Source organism: Pipistrellus hanaki (assembly GCF_964339955.1).
Source record: "Pipistrellus hanaki genome assembly, chromosome: 19".
NCBI lineage: Eukaryota > Metazoa > Chordata > Mammalia > Chiroptera > Vespertilionidae > Pipistrellus > Pipistrellus hanaki.
The window spans coordinates 6,437,368-6,455,749 of NC_140521.1; the positions used below are offsets into that span (position 1 = coordinate 6,437,368).

The 18,382-nt window shown below is 37.4% G+C and overlaps 1 protein-coding gene across 12 annotated transcripts in view; it reads left to right on the forward strand.

The window, feature by feature from the left end:
- TMEM116 (transmembrane protein 116) overlaps positions 1 to 18,382 on the forward strand; it is a 131,453-nt gene that overhangs the window by 3,442 nt on the left and 109,629 nt on the right. For 4 of the 12 annotated variants that reach the window (XM_084868201.1, XM_084868194.1, XM_084868195.1 and 1 more), the window contains exons 1-4: positions 1,716 to 1,825; positions 2,402 to 2,448; positions 2,930 to 2,993; positions 9,609 to 9,740. In XM_084868201.1, coding sequence (XP_084724327.1) covers positions 1,778 to 1,825; positions 2,402 to 2,448; positions 2,930 to 2,993; positions 9,609 to 9,740 — 291 coding nt within the window. In that variant the 5' untranslated portion in view covers positions 1,716 to 1,777. Of the gene's footprint in view, positions 1 to 1,715; positions 1,826 to 2,401; positions 2,449 to 2,929; positions 2,994 to 9,608; positions 9,741 to 18,382 lie in introns of those variants that run through there. The other 8 variants (XM_084868199.1, XM_084868196.1, XM_084868198.1 and 5 more) reach the window with 5 other exon arrangements.

Here is an 18,382-nt window from a genome sequence, read left to right on the forward strand (position 1 = left end):
TTACATCACCAAATTTCTTATCAAATATTTTGTCAAAATACCATATATACTATATGTAGTAATTCTATCCAAAAAGAGAACGAAGCATGATTATTTTTTAAAAAATATATATTTTATTGATTTTTTTACAGAGAGGAAGAGAGAGGGATAGAGAGCTATTGTAGAAACATCGATGAGAGAATCATCAGTCAGCTGCCTCTTGCACAATCCCTACTGGATCTACCCACTGAGCCAAACTGGTTTTGGCAGGCATGATTATTTATAAGTCCATGCTGACCCTCTTTCCCTCCCTCTCTCCCTTCCTTCTTCCTCTCTTTTCAAGTAAATTTTTAAAAAAAGGAAAAGAAAACTGAAAATAAATATTACCCACTTTATCATTTGTGCTTGGTTAATCATTTGTAGAAAAAGAACATGGGAAGATTATTTTTCCAGAGACATATCAAAGGAAGACAGTGCTGAATATACAGAAGGCAGGGGACTAATTTAGAGAGAAAAATGGAAAAGTAAATTCCCACATGTTGGCTAATGACATAGACATTTTAGAAGAGATGCCAAAAGTGAAAAGTTCTATCAAGAACAGCAGACTAATTTCACATGGCTGTTCTCAGAACAATTTGAGATTTGTTCTCGACTTAGACAAGAGTCCTTTGTTCAAAAGCATTCCTTTATCACTTGGTGAGACTGTCATTAGTCCCCTCACTCTTATTACACGGATATATGATTAGAAGCCGCAAAACACTCCCTAAGAACTATAGTAGGGATTTCTGACCCAGAAATTTACTGGTATTTTCATTTATTTGTTTATCTAATAATTTAAAGTGATTACAGCCTACCTCCACTTAACAATGGCCCATCTACTCCACACTATATCTTAACCTCATATGAATAAATGTCATATGTTGAAATTACTCAAGCCAAGCAAATGATCTAATTTATGTTATCAATAAATATTTATAGAATGTATAAAAGTATCATTAGATAAAATAAATGTTCTTCCTTCTGTTTCCTTCTCCAATTTTTGTCCAAATTTTACCAATTCTTATAAATAATGCCAATCAGGATTTATGATTTTGTGTGCAGATAATTTAAGGTTTTTGGTATTCAAGCTGTTTTTCCTACTATATTATAAACTTTTATAAGTATGGGTCTGTATTTTGTCTTTGTATCTTCCATAACACAATGCTTTATACAAAGTTGATATGTAAACATAAATATATTAAATGAATCATATAATTTAATGATATATATTTCTGGTAGGGATTTTTGGTATAGAATATTGAAGGTGTTAGTATTAAATAAATATATGAGATATTAATAACCCCTTCTCTCCACAGTTTTTCCTGGTAATACTAAAACTTTATTGATTGAGTGTGTATATTTCTCATTATAGGCTTCTGTATATAAAAAAGGGGCAAGTTTTAAGCAGCCTCCCTTCCCTATTTTTCTCTCCCTTTTTTCTGTTCCATTTCTTGCATCTCTGTTTAACTTTTCACTATGACTCGTTCTTTCTACTTTTATTACTCCTGCCTCACCCCTTACAATTTTAACGCTTTTTTAGAACTTTGTTTCCTTGGCACCTGCTTTTTCTATTTTTGTTCTTTCTGCTTGGCTTTCTCCTCCACTTGTTGCCACCTCTCCTTGCCCTCAAGGTACAGGGCAGGATTGGATAGGGAGGAGCCCAGCTGAGGTAGGGGTGGAGTCACCTGTTCACCACTTGTGTATTCAGAACCGACGAGAAGGATCTGGCTGCTTAAGCATAGCTGGGGCTAACGTCCCTATGGCCTTCCTGCTGGAGGCTAGAATTCTGACAGACAACCTGGACTTGGTGAGATTAGAAGCTGTGGGGAAGCTCTCTCCTTTTGTGCTCCCCCTTTCTTCCTCCCTGTTCTGTATTTTTCACTCAAGTATCTCTCTCCATATGGTTTTCTTTTTTTCTATTTCTCTGTTGCTTAGTATTCTGTTTTCCTCTGTCTATCTGTCATTCAACTCTATTTAGTATTTGTTTGCCTGTCTTTTTTTTTACCCATTCTTCCCATATATATGTCCTGTCTCACAATTTAACTTTTCCTACCCCTTCTCCATTTTATTCTTCCCTTTATTAATTTTCTCATTTAACTCTGTTTGTTTGTTTCCACTCAGTCACTTTCTGTCTACCTCTCTATTACTTATCTTACTGTTTCCCAGAGGTGTAGCAGTAAGGGAGGAGAAAGAAGCCTCCCTGCCTTTTTCCATGGTTCTATTCAGACTTTCTACTCATTCTCAGATTTATAGTGTGTTTTGATCAGGTATTGAAAAAGAGTTTATGCTCTGCACAAATACTTAATAAACAGTGAAACTGGAATAAGGTTGAATATTAAATGTAAAAGGCGTGGTTTTATTTTTATTTTCTCATTTTGTTTAGGTTTATTTTGCAATACAGTGGATACAATTTGTTATGGCTACTCTGAGGTACGTTTACTTAATCTTATGTGATATGAGTGTTTAAACTAGTATAAGAAAAACTTGAGAATTCTGAAAGTTTCTACATTTCCCTCTGTGGGGATTTGCTTTTATTCTGTAGTTAGAGAGAAATGTTGTTCTTTACCATGTTGATATTTTCTGATTAATCAAATGTACCAATATCAACAACAATAAGACCAAAAAATAGAGTGAGGGCTAACTTCTGAAAATCAAAGAACAAATTGGTCAATAGGATTTACTTAAAAAAATCAATAGTTTTGGTAGTACATATACTAAAAACTGGAATGAAGTAGAGAAGATTAGTGTGGATCTTGCACAAGGATGACACACAAATTCATGAAGTAGTCTATATTTTTAAATATGTGCAGGTAATTTTACATTAATTATATGTCAATAAAGCTATAAAAATCAATAGTAAAAATGATGGGACCCCAATTGTCCTGTTTTATTGATCTTTTATCTATGTTAGTGTTATAGGTTCAAGTTCACTTATTGCTTATGCTGTATTCCAGAATATACAGAAATCTCCAGAGGTGAGCAATCTCTTTTTGTGTTGGATTTGAAATTTTAGTGACTTAGCTTTTGATATAATTAAAAGAGGTGCCACCTATAAATGATGGAATAATTCTATGACTCATTTATAAATTTGTCACGATTCATTGAGATATTTTTTGACAGTGTCTAGTTTTTGTTTAAGGCAGCTTGACCATTTACCCCTGTTAGCAAGTACTAGCATCTTAACTTTCTTCTAATTTTGAATATAGGCATGAGAAAATTTTCTTTTGTACAGATGAGATTAGTTTGTTGTTGCTTTTTAATCCTCAACTGAGGATATTTTTCCATTGATCTTTTAGAGAAAATGGAAGAGAGAAGGAAAGACAGAGCGAAATATCAATGGATTATAACACATAAAACATAAATGTACTACTTAAAAGAATGATTATAAACAAACACTAGGGACAAGAAATAGAAATTGCCTGTACCCCTAAGCATACCTGTTTGTGTTTTTCCCAATCACAACTCTCTCCCTCACTTCTAGAGGTAACCACTACCCATATTTTAAAAAATATTTTATTTATTTTTTACAGAGAGGAAGAGAGAGGGATAGAGAGTTAGAAACATCGATGAGAGAAAAACATAAATCAGCTGCTTCCTGTACACCCTCTACTGGGGATGTGCCGCAACCAAGGTATATGCCCTTGACCAGAATCGAACCTGGGACCCTTCATTCCAAAGGCCGATTGCTCTATCTACTGAGCCAAACTGGTTAGGCACTACCCAGATTTTTGTGATAATTATTTCTTTATTTTTATGTACAATTTTACCAGTAATGTATGCATTTCCAAACAATTTAATTTTGATAGTTTTTGCATTTGACATAGGTATTTTTGTATGTATTGTTTTGTGATTTGCTTTTTCTCCTTAATATTATTTGAAACAGTTAACCATGCTGTTTTATATATCTCTGGTTTATTTCATTTTCATTAATGTTTAGCATTCTATACCATGAATATACTACAATTTACTAATTTGTGCTGCTATTAACAATCTTGTACATGTCTTCAAGTGCACACATGCAAAAATTTCCCTAATGTCTTTTTCTTTTAAAAATATATTTTATTGATTTTTTTTACAGAGAGGAAGAGAGAGGGATAGAGAGTTAGAAACATCGATGAGAGAGAATCATCAATCAGCTGCCTCTTGTGCAACCCCTACTGGGGATGTGCTCTCAACCAAGGTACATGCCCTCGACCGGAATCGAACCCGGGACCTTTCAGTCCGCAGGCCGATGCTCTATCCACTGAGCCAAACCGGTTTCAGCCCTAATGTCTTTTTCTAATAACAGAATTGTTATAGGATATGTATATCTTCCAGATAATGCTAAACTTTTTCAAATGGTTGTATATAATTTTTTTTCTCATTGTGCTTTTAATTTTTATTTCCTTGATTATTGGTGAGGTCAGGTATATTTTCTTGTGTTTATGTCCATTTGGATTTCCTCTTTTCTTAAAGTACCTGTTCATATCTTTTGTCCATTTTTTTCTGTTGGGTTTTCTTATTGCTTTGTAAATTCTTTGTTTGTTTTTAGTATTATTTGGATATTGGTCCTTTGTCAGTTATACATGTTGCAAATATCTTCTCCCACTTTGTGGCATATTTTTACATTTCATGGTGTATTTTAACACATGCATTTATTTTATTTTAATGTGGTAAAATTTTCCAATTACTACGTTTTGAGCTTTTTGTGTTTTGTTTAGGAAAACTTTCCATAAGCAGAAGTCAAAGACAATTCGGTCTTTTAAATTAGTTGGAACTGATTTTTGAGTGTGAGATAAAAAGTAAGGTTCTAATTTTATCCAATAGATATCTATTATTATCCTATATTGTTATAGTATCATATTTTGAGAAAACTATTTTTCCCCCCATTGATCTAAAAGCTACCTCTACCATATATCTAAAGTCTGTATATATGCTTGGGTTTATTTGGGGCTCTCTGTTCTGTTTCATTGGTCTGTTTATTCATCCCTGTGTTTAAGACCACCGTATCTGTGCTCTAGTGTTATATTAAGTTTTTTTAAAAAATATATATATATTTTATTGATTTTTTACAGAGAGGAAGGGAGAGGGATAGAGAGCTAGAAACATCGAAAGAGAAACATCGACCAGCTGCCTCCTGCACAGTCTCCACCAGGGATGTGCCCGCAACCAATGTACAAGCCCTTGAACGGAATCAAACCTGGGACCTTCCAGTCCACAGGCTGACGCTCTATCCACTGAACCAAACTGGTTCCGGCTTAAGTTTTGATATGTGTAGGACAAGTCTTTCTCCTATTTCTCTGAGTGTATTGCTTGTTTTTCTTCAAGAGGTTACCTTGATATTTTGTATCTGTCAGTTAGATTTAGAGCCAGTTTGTTAAATTTCACAAGAAAATATGTTGAGATATAATTGAGATTGTATTTTACCTATATATAAATGTAGGGAGAACTGACATTTCTATAACATTGGGTCTTATAATCCATGAGCATGTTATATTTCTTCACTTTGGTGTCTTCCTTTGGTATCTCTCAATAAATATTTTATAACTTTCTCTGTAGAAGGACCAAAACTATTTTTAGAAAAATGGGAGTGGGTGATAAAAAAAGAGGAGAGGGAACAAAGATGGCAGCATAGGTAAACACCTATACTTGCTGCCTCCCACAACCATATCAAAATTATAACTAAAATACATAACTAATATTCAGAACCACAGGAAACCTGGCTGAGTGGAAGAACTACAACTAGAAAAATAAAGAAGAAAGAGCATTGAGATTAATAGGAGGTATAGCGAAGAGGAGGTGTGGAAGGGGCTGGCACCTGAGGTGCTGCTTTTGAATCAGGAGGGAGGTACTGAGCTCCAGTGCCGGGTGATACTTTGGGGGATCCAGACACATACAGGGAGAAACTGGACTGTCTGGGATCGGGGAAGGAACATGGGGGCAGCTTTCTTCCAGATGGAGGTGAGTGCAGCAGCAGTTGGACCTCTCTGGTACAGGACTGCTTGGCAGCCATTGCTGTTTGCTCTGTCTTGGAGACTCCCTGAGACTCCACCCCACCCAATTTACAACCCTACCCAAGCTGTGTGCAGTGGCTTTTAAATGTGAATGACCTATCCTTTCTCGTCCTAAAACCTGTGAAACTGCAACTGGGTCAGGGAGCCCCAAAGCTATCTAAAGAAGGCAAAGGCCAGCACTGCAGCAGCCTGCCTTGCTTCACAGCTGGGCCTCATCTGGGCACTTCCAAATCCCATACAAAGAGGAGGAATCTGTAGATCCCTCTGTAGCTCCTGCTGGGTGGCCCCAGGCAGTGGCTGACTGTATTTCCTTGGAAATCCAAGAGCCAATGTACCCAGTGGTCAGTGTGAGACCATACCAGATTACAGCTCTTCACATCCATATGAGACACGGTCAAGTTGCAGACTCACTGAGCACCAAAGCCCCACTGAAGCAAATCCTGCCCTATAAGTGTGTCTCCTGCACAGCAGCTCTTCCACTGTATACACAGCTGGTCCTCACAGCCAATTGGCCTGGAGGTAAACAAATATAGGGAAGCAGCCAAAATCCAGAAACAAAGAAACGTGTCACAAATGAAAGAAATGGAAGAAAACAAACTACTGGATATAGAGTTCAAAATTACAGTTATAAGGTTACTCAAGAATCTTCTAGAAAGCTTCGAGAAACTAAGTGAGACCTTTGAGGAACTTAGTGAGACCTTCAAGGATCTTAGTGAGAATGCAAAAAAAAAAAAAAAAAAAAGGAAAAGAACCAGTTAGGTATTAAGCATACACTGACTGAAATAAAGAATAATACACAGATTCAACAGTAGACTAGAGGATCCCAAGAATCAAGTCAAAGATTTGAAATACAAGGAAGCAGAAAACATCCAACTGGAAGAGCAAAAAGAAAAAATCCAAAAATATGAAAATAGTGTAAGGAGCTTCTGGGACAACTTCAAGTGTACCAACATCCAAATTATGGGGGTGCCAAAAGAAGAGAGAGCAAGATATTAAAAACCTATTTGAAGAAATAATGGCAGAAAACTTCCCCTATCTGGTGAAAGAAATAGACTTATCAGCCCAGGAAGCGCAGAGAACCCCAAACAAGAGGAATCCAAAGAGGATCACTCCAAGACACATCATAATTAAAATGCCAAGAGCAAAAGACAAAGAGAGAATCTTAAAAACAGCAAGAGAAAAAGTTAGTTACCTACAAGGGAGTACCGATACGACTGTCAGCTGATTTCTCAACAGAAACTATGCAGGCCAAAAGGGAAGGGCAAGAAATATTCAAAGTGATGAATAGCAAGAACCTACAACCAAGATCACTCTACCCAGTAAAGCTCTCAAGGTCAGATAAAGAGCTTCACATATAAGAAAAAACAAGGAGTTCATCACCACCAAACCAGTATTATCTGAAATGCTGAAGGGTATTCTTTAAGAATAGGAAGAAGAAGAAAAAGATAAAAATTATGAACAATAAAGTGACAACAAATACATATCTGTCAACAAGTAAATCTAAAACTCAAATGGATAAAAAATCTGATGAACAGAATAAACTGGTGCATGTAATAGAATCAGGCATGGAAATGGAGTGGGCTGACAATTCTCAGGGGAATGGGATGTGAGGGGGAGGGGTGCGGGAAGAGATGGGACAAAGATTTTTTTTTTTTCATCTAGCCCAACAAATTTATTTTCCTTATGAGTAAACAGAACCAGAAAAGAGAAGTGAATTGCTTAATATAAAAAACAGAAGGTTCCAGGACTAGTTCACAATATTTGAACAAAGATCTTATATGCATGTATGCAGTACCTATGAACAGGGACAGGGGGGTAGGGTGGGAACCAGGTGGAGGGGAGCTATGGGGGAAAACAAGAGGGACATCTGTAATCTGAACAATAAAATTAAAAGAAAATGAGCAGGGAAAAAGCAGACAATACTAGGAAGTGAGAAAGGCTTCACCAATGTGGTTAGAAATTCATAGTCAACATATACAATTTATACTGATATTTTCATTGATACAGAAATTTATAAGATAAACTAGAAGCCCAGTGCATGGATTTGTGCACTGGTGGGGTCGCTCAGCTTAGTCTGAGCCCTCTCAGAGACCAGGACCCCTTGGGGGATGTCGGACTGCTGGTTTCAGCCTGATCTAGCAGTCCAACATCACCCAAGGGATGTAGTAGTGCACAAAGTGGCCCTACACTGCTCCTGCTTATCCCAGCCCTGCTGCATTTGTCACCACGGGCCCGGTAGCACTGCCGTGGAGGAAGGAGAGGCTCACTCCACCACAGCTGCGCTTGCTAGCCCTGAGCTGGCATCTGGTGCCCGTAAGGTGAGCAGCGCTCCACTGTGGGAGTGCACTGACCACCGGGGGGCAGCTCCTGCATTGAGTGTCTGCTCCCTTGTGATCAGTGTACATCATAGAGACCAGTCATTCAGTCGCTTAGGCTTTTATATCTATAATAATAAAAGGGTAATATGCTAATTAGATTGGACATCCTTCCGGACATCATTCTGGATTAAGCTGGGGCTGGAGTGTAGCCTGGGTCCTTAGTGCCTGCAGGCAGTCGGAATGAAACCCAGATTGTGGATGCCTGCGAGCGGCTGGAGGGAAGCAAGCCCGGGTCCTGGGTGTCAGAGGGAAGCCAGTACCAGCAGCTGGGGAAAGGGAGGCCTACTCTTGCACAAATTTCATGCATTGGGCCTCTAGTATATAGATAAGGTCTAAGCATCTAATGTATAACATGGTGACTGACTATAGTTGATAACACTGTATTGTATAGTTGAAATTTGCTAAGAGAACAGAACTTAAATGCTCCTTAGCCCCCAATAAAGGTAAATATGTGAGATGATGCATATGTTAAGTAACTCGGGAAATCCTTTCACAATGTATATCAAATCATCATGTTGTACACTTTAATTATAGTTCTATTTGTCAATTATACTTCAATAACAAAAAAAGAGAAAAATACACATTAATGACATTAAGGTTGAAAAAAAACTTTTCATTTTCTTTGGGTCTTCAACCATATCCCTAAATACTGAACTGATTTCCTATTGTTAGAAGATCCTGGCTGTGCAACTACTTTGAATTTTTAATTGGTGGTGCCCTTTTTATTTTTTTATTTTTTTTCAGAAAGAAAGGGAGAGGGAGAGAGAAGTAGAACCATCAATGATGTGAGAGAATCATTGATCAGCTGCTTCCTGTGTGCTCTGTACTGGGGATTGAGACCGTAACCTGGCCATGTGCTCTTGACCTGAATCAAACCTGGGACACTTTAGTGACTAAAGTTTAGTCCATAGGTCGATGCTCTGTCCACTGAGCCAAACCATCCAGGGCCCATCCTTTACTTTGATTTTATGTTTGAGGAAGGAGTGTCTCTATGAGGAACAAGACCCAGTGCTAATCTGTAAGTACTCTGATTCCCAGACAGTTAGGATAGTTGTGATAACAGATTCCCTCCGACCAGGTGTATTCCTTTACATTCCTCACAGTCAACCAGTGGGAGAGGCTCCAGAAAAACAATGCCCAGTTTTTACTAAAAAGGTAAAACATAAAAATAATTCTTTGTTAACATAATTTATAAAATGAGGCTTTTTTGCTTTGACAGATGAGGCCACTCTTTTATTTGAGTTTCTCTGACCTCCTCCTGGGGATATGCTGGCTCATTGAAGCACTTCTCTATGGAACTTCAACAGCCAATAAGGACATTGTCTGCTATAACTTGCAAGCAGTTGGACAGGTGAGTACTGCTAGATACAATAGCTTTTATTGTTTTTCCATAGTAAAAATATTACTTATTTATTATAGAAAATTTGAAAATTCCAGAGAAGTAAAAAGATCATTAAAATCATCCAGATAGTCTGGCTGGAGTGGCTCTGTTGGTTGAGTGTCATCCTGTGCACTGAGAGTTTGCCTGTTCCATTCCCACTCAGGGTACACATACCTGGGTTGCGGCTTTGATCCCCAGTTGGGGAGTCTATGAAAGACAACTGATCCATGTTCCCTCTCCCTCCCTCCCTCCCTCCCTCCCTCCCTCCCTCCCTCCCTCCCTCCCTCCCTCCCTCCCTCCTCTCTCCCTCTCCTTCCCTCCCTTCTTCCTTCCCTCCCTCCCTCTCCCTCTTTCTCTCACTCTTATTCTCTCTTCCTCCTCCTGTTTCTCCCACCTCCCTCCCCCTCTTCCTGTCTCTAAGCATGTCCTCTAGTTAGGATTAAAAAATATTTTAAAAAGAAATTGCACAATTTAAAAAATATATTTTTCTTGATTTCAAGGAGGAAGGGAAAGGTAGAGAGAGATAGAAGCATCAATGATGAGAGAGAATCATTGATTGGCTGTCTCCTGCACGCCCCCTACTGGGGATCGAGCCCGCAACCCGGGCATGTGCCCTTGACCAGAATTGTAGACTGATGTGCTCTATCTGCTGAGCCAGAATGGGTAAGGCATGAGAGAGAATTATTTTTTGGCTGCCTCTTGCATGCCCTAAACTGGGGAAGGGGCCCACAACCTAGGCATGTGCCCTGATCAGGAATTGAACTGTGACCTCCTGGTTCATGGGTTCATGGGTGGAAGCTCAGCCACTAAGCCATACCAGTCAGGTTTGGGCTCCATGCTGTAAACATCTGTGTGTAAGTTTTGTGTGCATATATGTTTTTAAGCCATTTGTGGGGAAAAGCATGATTTCTGAATTCTATGGTAAGCTTTTGTTTAGGTTTGTAAAAAAAACTGCCAAACTATCTTCCCAAGTGTCTGTAGTCGTGCTTCCTATAATGGTGCTTTGGGCAACAAAGGACTAAATATATGATGTTGTTCCCTACTATTATAATGGAGCTGAGATATTCCTATTGCTTAGTGACATCGTAATCCATGATTTCAAAGGATTTTTCAAGCAATAGTAGGTTGTAGAAATAGCAAGGCTACAGCTGAGATGGCTAACAACTTTAGCCTCGATGTGGATGAGGGTGACATTGAGGAGCTCCTGGATGTGGCACCTAAGGAATTGACTACTGAGTCAGGACCTGGAATTGGAACAGGAACACATAGCTGAAGAGAGTCAAGAAAAAAGTAAACTAAGAGAAAGAAAAGACTCCTACCAAGAAAATTCACATGAAGGGGTTAACAGAAGCTTTTGCAGACCTCAACAAGCTCTTTAAAGAGTTTAAAAACATAGACCTCAACACTGAAAGGTTTTCATTAATAGAGAGGAATATTCAATGGTACGTTATTCGTTTATAAGCAAATCTATAATGAAAAAAGAAACAAACCTAGCAAACCACCATGGGTGCATATTTGAAAAGAGAGACACCTCCTTAAGAAGAGCCTCAGGCAGCTCCGTCAGGTGTTCCAGAAGAAGGCATTGTTGTCTTAGGAGAGGACAGCTTCATGAATGCCCAGAAGACCTTCAGTGGGACAAGATATGGAGGTGGAGGACAGTGGTATTGATAATCCTGACCCTGTGTAGGCCTAGGCTAATGTGTGTGTTTGTGTCTTAAATATTTAAAATATAAAAAAAATAAAACCATTATCAATAGAAAACACTTTATATAATGAGATTATAAAGAAAGAAAAGGGTTTGTACAGCTTTACAATGTGTTTGTGTTTTAAGCTGTGCTATTACAAAGAGTCAAAAAGTTAAGAAAAATTTTAAAGTTTATGAAGTAAAATGTACAGTAAGCTAAGTTTAGTTTATTGAAGAAAGAAAATATTTTTTTATAAATTTTGTGTAATGTAAGTGGTAAAGTATTTATAAAGTAGTGTACAGTAATGTCATAGTCCTCCACATTTTTCACCACTCACCACTCACTCACTGACTCATCCAGAGCAACTTCCAGTCCTGCAAGCTCCATTCATGATAAATGGCGTATGCAGGAACACCATTTAAAAAATCTTCTATATTTTTACTCTACCTTCTTAATGTTTAGATACACAAATACTTATCATTGTGTTATAGTTGCCTGCATGATTCAATAGTCACATGCTGTATAAGTTTGCAGCATAAGGCAATAGCTATACCATATAGTCTCGGTATGTAGGAGGCTAGATCATCTGAGTTTGTATAAGTGCACTCAATATTTGCAAAATGGTGAGATTACCTAATGACACATTTCTCAAAACATATTCTCATCATTAAGTGACACTTGACTGTATACAGTTTGCAGTCTCACCAGCAATAAATAACAGTCCCTGTTGCTTTTTTTTTTTTTTTTAATATTTTATTGATTTTTTACAGAGAGGAAGAGAGAGGGATAGAGAGTTAGAAACATCGATGAGAGAGAATCATCGATCAGCTGCCTCTTGCACACCCCCTACTGGGGATGTGCCCACAACAACCAAGGTGCATGCCCTTCCCCAGAATCAAACCTGGGACCTTTCAGTCCGCAGACCCATGCTCTATCCACTGAGCCAAACCGGTTTCGGCCAGTCCCTGTTGCTTTGTATCCTCATCAGCAATTGATGTCCGTGCTTTAGATTTTAGCCATTCTAATAAGGATATAGTGGTATCTCGTTTTAATTTGCAGTTCCCTAATAACTTACGATGTTGAACATCATTTAAATATGCTCATTTGCTGTCTGTATTGTATTAAAATTTGATATGTATAAATTATAAAACTAATATATGTTCTCAGTAAACAGGTAAAAAGTAAAGAGGGGTATACAATTGAAAAGTAAAAGTTCGCCTCCCTTCTTTTACCTCTCACTTTCATAGTTTGATCAGTTTAGATTAAATGTTTCCAGTTTTCAAAATTTTCCTCTAGCTGGTTCTTGAGAAAAGCAGGGCATTCCTGTTTGCACAAGCAGATGAAGAGGTCCTAGGTTTTCCAAGCTTCATAGTAAAGAAAGAGAACCAGTTGCCTGGTCTAAACAAACAAGATACCCAAGTTTCTGAATCCAAATGTTCGGTTTCGTTCTTTGAGCAGGAAGACCCTTTTTGAAAAAAAACCTTTTTGAAAACTGGTCTGAGATTGGTAGAAAATAGTTAGTAGTTATTAATCATTTCCACTGAAGCAGAATGAAACAAAAATGGGCTTGAGTAGTAGTAGGAAAGAATTTAATTTGGTGCAAAACCTTGAGGATTGCTAGGAATAAATCCTCATGGTCTCTTCGGTATTTCCCTATCAAATATATCTATAATTTTTATCTGTGTGAAATGGATCTTCTATTTTTACATGAAAGCTAAGGAAGTAAGTGATCACTAGCTAAGTTGTTCAGTGCTTCCTAGACTTTAGTAAATGAGTAAAACTTAAAAAGAAAGTGGGAGTTGTCATAGTGTTGGTAATTTTGTATTCTGCTAAATTAAGAACACTTAAAATCAGCTACCCATGAATTCCTAAAAGGAGTAACAATTGGTATTAAAAAAAAAAAAACAACTAGGAAAATACTAGTATAATCTCAGAATAAAGGGTGGTTTCTTTAAAGTAGTAAATAAATATAGCTTTATGAAAAATTTATTACATTGACTATATTTTTCTCAATATTTCTTAGACCAATGACTATTATGTCAGGGATTAGCACTAAATTCTTAACCAGCATTTGGAAATAATTCCACTAAATGGCCTTTCAAAATTCTTTTCAGATTTAGGATGCTAAAGCTTCAGGATATGTTAATATTTTTTTTTTCCTTTTGAGCTTTTCCTCCTCTATTGGGGTGAATTAGAATCAAGCTTTTTCACCTATCCTATATAATAAAAGGCTAATATGCAAATTGACTGAATGGGGGAATGACTGGTTACTATGATGTGCACTGACCACCAGAGAGCAGACACTCAATGCAGGAGCTGCCCCCTGGTGATCAGTGTGCTCCCACAGGGGAGCACTACTCATCCAGAAGCTGGGCTCATGGCTGGCAAGCACAGCAGCGGTGGCGGGAGCCTCTCTCGCCTCCACAACAGTGCTAAGGATGTCTGATGGCTTAGGCGAAGCAGGCCTGAGCTGTCAGTCAGACATCCCTCAAGGGCTCCTGGACTGCGATAGGAAGCAGGATGCGCTGAGAACACCCCCCCGCCCCAAGTGCACTAATTTCGTACACCAGGCCTCTAATTACATTATAACTTCATTATGTGCCTGTTGAGTCTCTGTCTGATTTACATGAAAAGAGTTTTGTAGGAAACCCAGAGATGGTTGGGGGTGGGGAAGAACTGGCTCATACCCTTGTGCCACTTCACTGAACTGAAGCAGAAGAAATCAATCATTTACCAAGAGCTAGTCTTTTGTTCTGGAATGTAGCTGAGAAGCAAAGCGAGTTTGAGAACCAAGCTATCAGAAATAATTTCAGTATTTGATTAACAAGTTGAGATGTAAAGTTTTTCAGGTGCTACTTTTTTGTGAACTTAGCCAATCAGAAAACAGATGTTAAAGTGACATAATATTTGGCTCAAAAGGCTTTGTCTAGTCTAGGGGTAGGGAATGTCCAGCCCTGGGACCTTATAAGGCCTGATAAATCATTTGGTCTGACCCTGCCAAGGCAATAGAGGTGAGTTAATTAAATGTTTGACCAAATATAGCAGGCTAATTTTTAACTTGATAATTTTGTATGGCCTTCAAATGATGTTATAAATATCCAAATGGCCATTGGCAGAAAAAAAGTTCTCCACCCTGATCTAGACTAGCAACTAGCTCTGAAAAATGGAATCTGATCCAAAACCAAAGATGCTGAGATTTGCCGAAACCGGTTTGGCTCAATGGATAGAGCATCGGCTTGGGGACTGAAGGGAACCGGGTTCAATTCTGGTCAAGGGCATGTGCCTTGGTTGTGGGCATATCCCCAGTAGGGGGTGTGCAAGAGGCAGCGAATCGATGACTCTCTCTCATTGATGTTTCTCTCTATCTCTCTCCCTTCCTCTCTGTACAAAATCAATAAAATATATTTTTTTTAAAAAGATGCTGAGATTTTTAATTTATTAGTTGGCAAGTTTTTCACTGAGAGATTGATTTGGTTATATATAATTACCCCCCATATCAATCTTGGGATAAAAAACAAATTCAGTGCTTTTTCCAAAAAGTGTCTAGGAGTATCGTTGTACTAATATTTCTTTTTATCAGAGATAATTGCTATGAAGAAACAAGGTCATGACAGTACCAAACACTGTCCTAGTCAGCTTCTCTGTTTACTCTTGGGTATTCTAGTATTTATTTTGAAACAGGTTGACATGCCAGCAATCATCTTTTCTTAGTGAATGAGCCCAGCTTCATTTTATGGAAGATATGTTAGGTACTTTAGAGATATCAATTTGGATTGCAAATGAAAAGAAGTGTATGGCTTGGAGTTAAAGTGTAAGCATAGAGTTTGGAGTCAAACATACGTGAGCTGAAATCCCAGCTCTAGCACTTGTTTGCTGTGTGATTTTTTTTTTTTTAACAAGTTAACTTCTCTGTCTTAGTTTCCCTATATAAAATAGGGACAATGATAGGGTTTTTAGGGTTGTTGTGAAGATTAAGTTAGATAACAAATGCAAAATGCTTGCCCTTAGTGTAAACTATTATTGTTATTTTTATCATCATTATTTTTGAAGGTAAAATAGTATCTCTGTGTGTTTCCTTAAGAACAGAATTCACCTGCAGGCCTTTTATTTTCTCCACATTCTTACTATTCCATTACTTTCTGAATGCCTGGCAATAGAAAGCCGGGCCTATTAAAAATATTCCCTCACCTAGAATTGGATTTCACTATCTTCACTTGTTAATGTGTTCTCATTGCCTCTCTGACCTCTTAGACTTAGCTTAAGTCAAAGGCATAAATTTTACAGTGGCTGTGGGTCTATATAAAATTATCATTGTATTTTTTAGAGTCTTCTAATGGTTTTAATATAATAAGAATTCAAAGAAACTTTGCTAATTGATAGCTGACTTCCTGGTTTTAATCCCATATTTAGAGGCACTAGGCCCTTCTGTCTGAGTAGATTTTTGATATTAGCCCCCTGTGGCTAGCTTTTACAACTCTTAAATATATATATATGTGTGTGTGTGTGTGTGTGTGTGTGTGTGTGTGTGTGTGTGTATTATTGATTTTTTTACAGAGAGAGGAAGAGAAAGGGATAGAGAGTTAGAAACATTGATGAGAGAGGAACATCAATCAGTGCCTCCTGCACACCCCCTATAGGGGATGTGCCCTCAACCAATGTACATGCTCTTGACCAGAATAGAAACTGGGACCTTTCAGTCTGCAGGTCAGCGCTCTGTCCACTGAGCCAAACCAGTCAAGGCTTTTACAACGCTATAAACTAACAAATGTCTAATTATTGCAGTGGCACTGTGTCTGATCTGTGACAGAATAGATTTGTATCATGACCAATCCTCTTTGTTAGGGATAAGTACTCTTTTTAAATATATATATATATATATATATATATATATATATATATTATTGATTTCAGAGAGGAAGAGAGAGGAGAGAGGGAGAGAGCTTTGGAAACATCAGTGATGAAAGAGAATCATTGATTGGCTGCCTCCTGCATGTCCCCAACTGGATTGAGCCGGCAACCCAGACAGGCATGTGCTCTGGCCGGAAATTGAATCATGACTTCCTGATTCATAAGTGGGTGCTTAACCACTGAGCAATTCTGGCTGGGCAGGAGAAAGTACTCTTAACAATAAGAAAAAAATCCTCTGTACCCTAGCCCATATAATAGAAATAGCTTTATCTGTCATTCTAAGTGTTTTGGGACATTTAAAGTAGTGAAACTCATTTTCTGTCCCTTCTGTTGGCATAGAATCAGGAATTTGTTTAAAAATTTTCATTCTTGAATATTTTTATACTTGATTGTACTCTGTCTCTATTTTCTATGATATGCTTGAGCTGCCATCTTTGAAAACAATTTTACAAAGAAGTAAAAAAATCACGTTTTATATAATTTTAAGTATCTTCATCTTATAGAAGATTGAAACAAAGTCATTGAGGTTTCCTTTAGTCTCAGGATTCATTTTATTTAAAAAAGACCTGATTGAAAATCAGGACTCTGGAGAACCTTGTTGGATCTGCCTTAGGCTGGTATAGGGGAGATTTGGGGCAAATAACTTCTTACATTCATTTTTCATTAATTAATAGTAAAGCAAAATAGTTTCTGCCATCTAACAGACCTTAAATAAGTCACTTAAAAAAATTCACTTATCAGCATGGTTTTCTTATGACAAAAATAGGATGAAATGTCAGTCTATAAGTAAAAATACTTTTAAGTTATAAAGTTTATACCAATATAAGCTTGGTTCTTGCTTGTCTTTCCTGTTATAGATTCTTCTTTACACATGTTAGTAATACGGTAACTATTTGCCTCACTGGTATTTTAAGAGAGTAAAGATGATAGAGTTGAGTTTCTTAAAAGAATACAAAGTAGTTAAGGTGATACATTTATAGTCATCTATAAATTGAAGAAGGTTAATATTCATCACAATGGTCAAGGTTATTAACAACAATATCTCTCAGACTTGAATAGATTTTTTTTTCTAAATAGATTTTTTTCTAATCTGTAAGAAAGGCCAAGTTTAGAATTTTCTGTGTCTGGTATGAGGGTGAAGATAATCTATCAGATATAATGACATCCTGGTTCCCTCTACTGGGCTTAAATGAAATTGCCTTTTAAAAAATTATGATTACAGATGTCTCTCATTTTCTCCCCTTTTGACCACATCCACCCAGCTATTGCTTTCTCAAACTTCTATTTCCTCATTATAGAATGCATTCTCTTTAAATCTCAAGAGGAGAGAGAAAGACGAGGAAATCGAATCACATATCAAATTTTACTGTCATGATTGGAGAGAGATGCAATTTACTTCCTATTATAAATCATCACTTATTTTAAATGTTCACTTTTGTAATGATGGAAACATTTTGGAAATTCTTTTGCTACGGATTTTTCTTAAGAAACTAAATTTACATCTGTCTGTGGCCTCAGATAAAGGAAATCAAAGTTATTAGATAACTGTTTATTGAGTGTTTATAATGTTCTAGTCATTATACTACATTCTGGCGTACATATGGGTGAATAAGATAGATAAATTTCTTACCCTCAGGAGTTTTATTTTAGTCTCTCCTTATTATATCTTTTAGGAACAAAATGTATTGATCTGAGGTTCTGTTCTTTTATTTTTTCCTGATAAACTTGAGCAGTAAAATGGTCTAAAGTCAGGCAGTGTAAGTCATGTCTCAAGATCAGAGGGGATGAATAGAATTTATAGGAAAACCCAAGATGGCGGCGTAAGTTAACACACCTAAACTATGGCCGTGCACAACAATTTCAAAACTACAACTAAAAGACAAAATGTCTATCACCCAGAGCCATGGGAGGGCTGGCTGAGTGGAAGTTCTACAACCAGACGGAAAGAGAGGGGAGCATTCAGTGCACAAATGCTGAAAAACTGAGATATGAGGCAAGCAATACGGGCTGGCTGCAGAT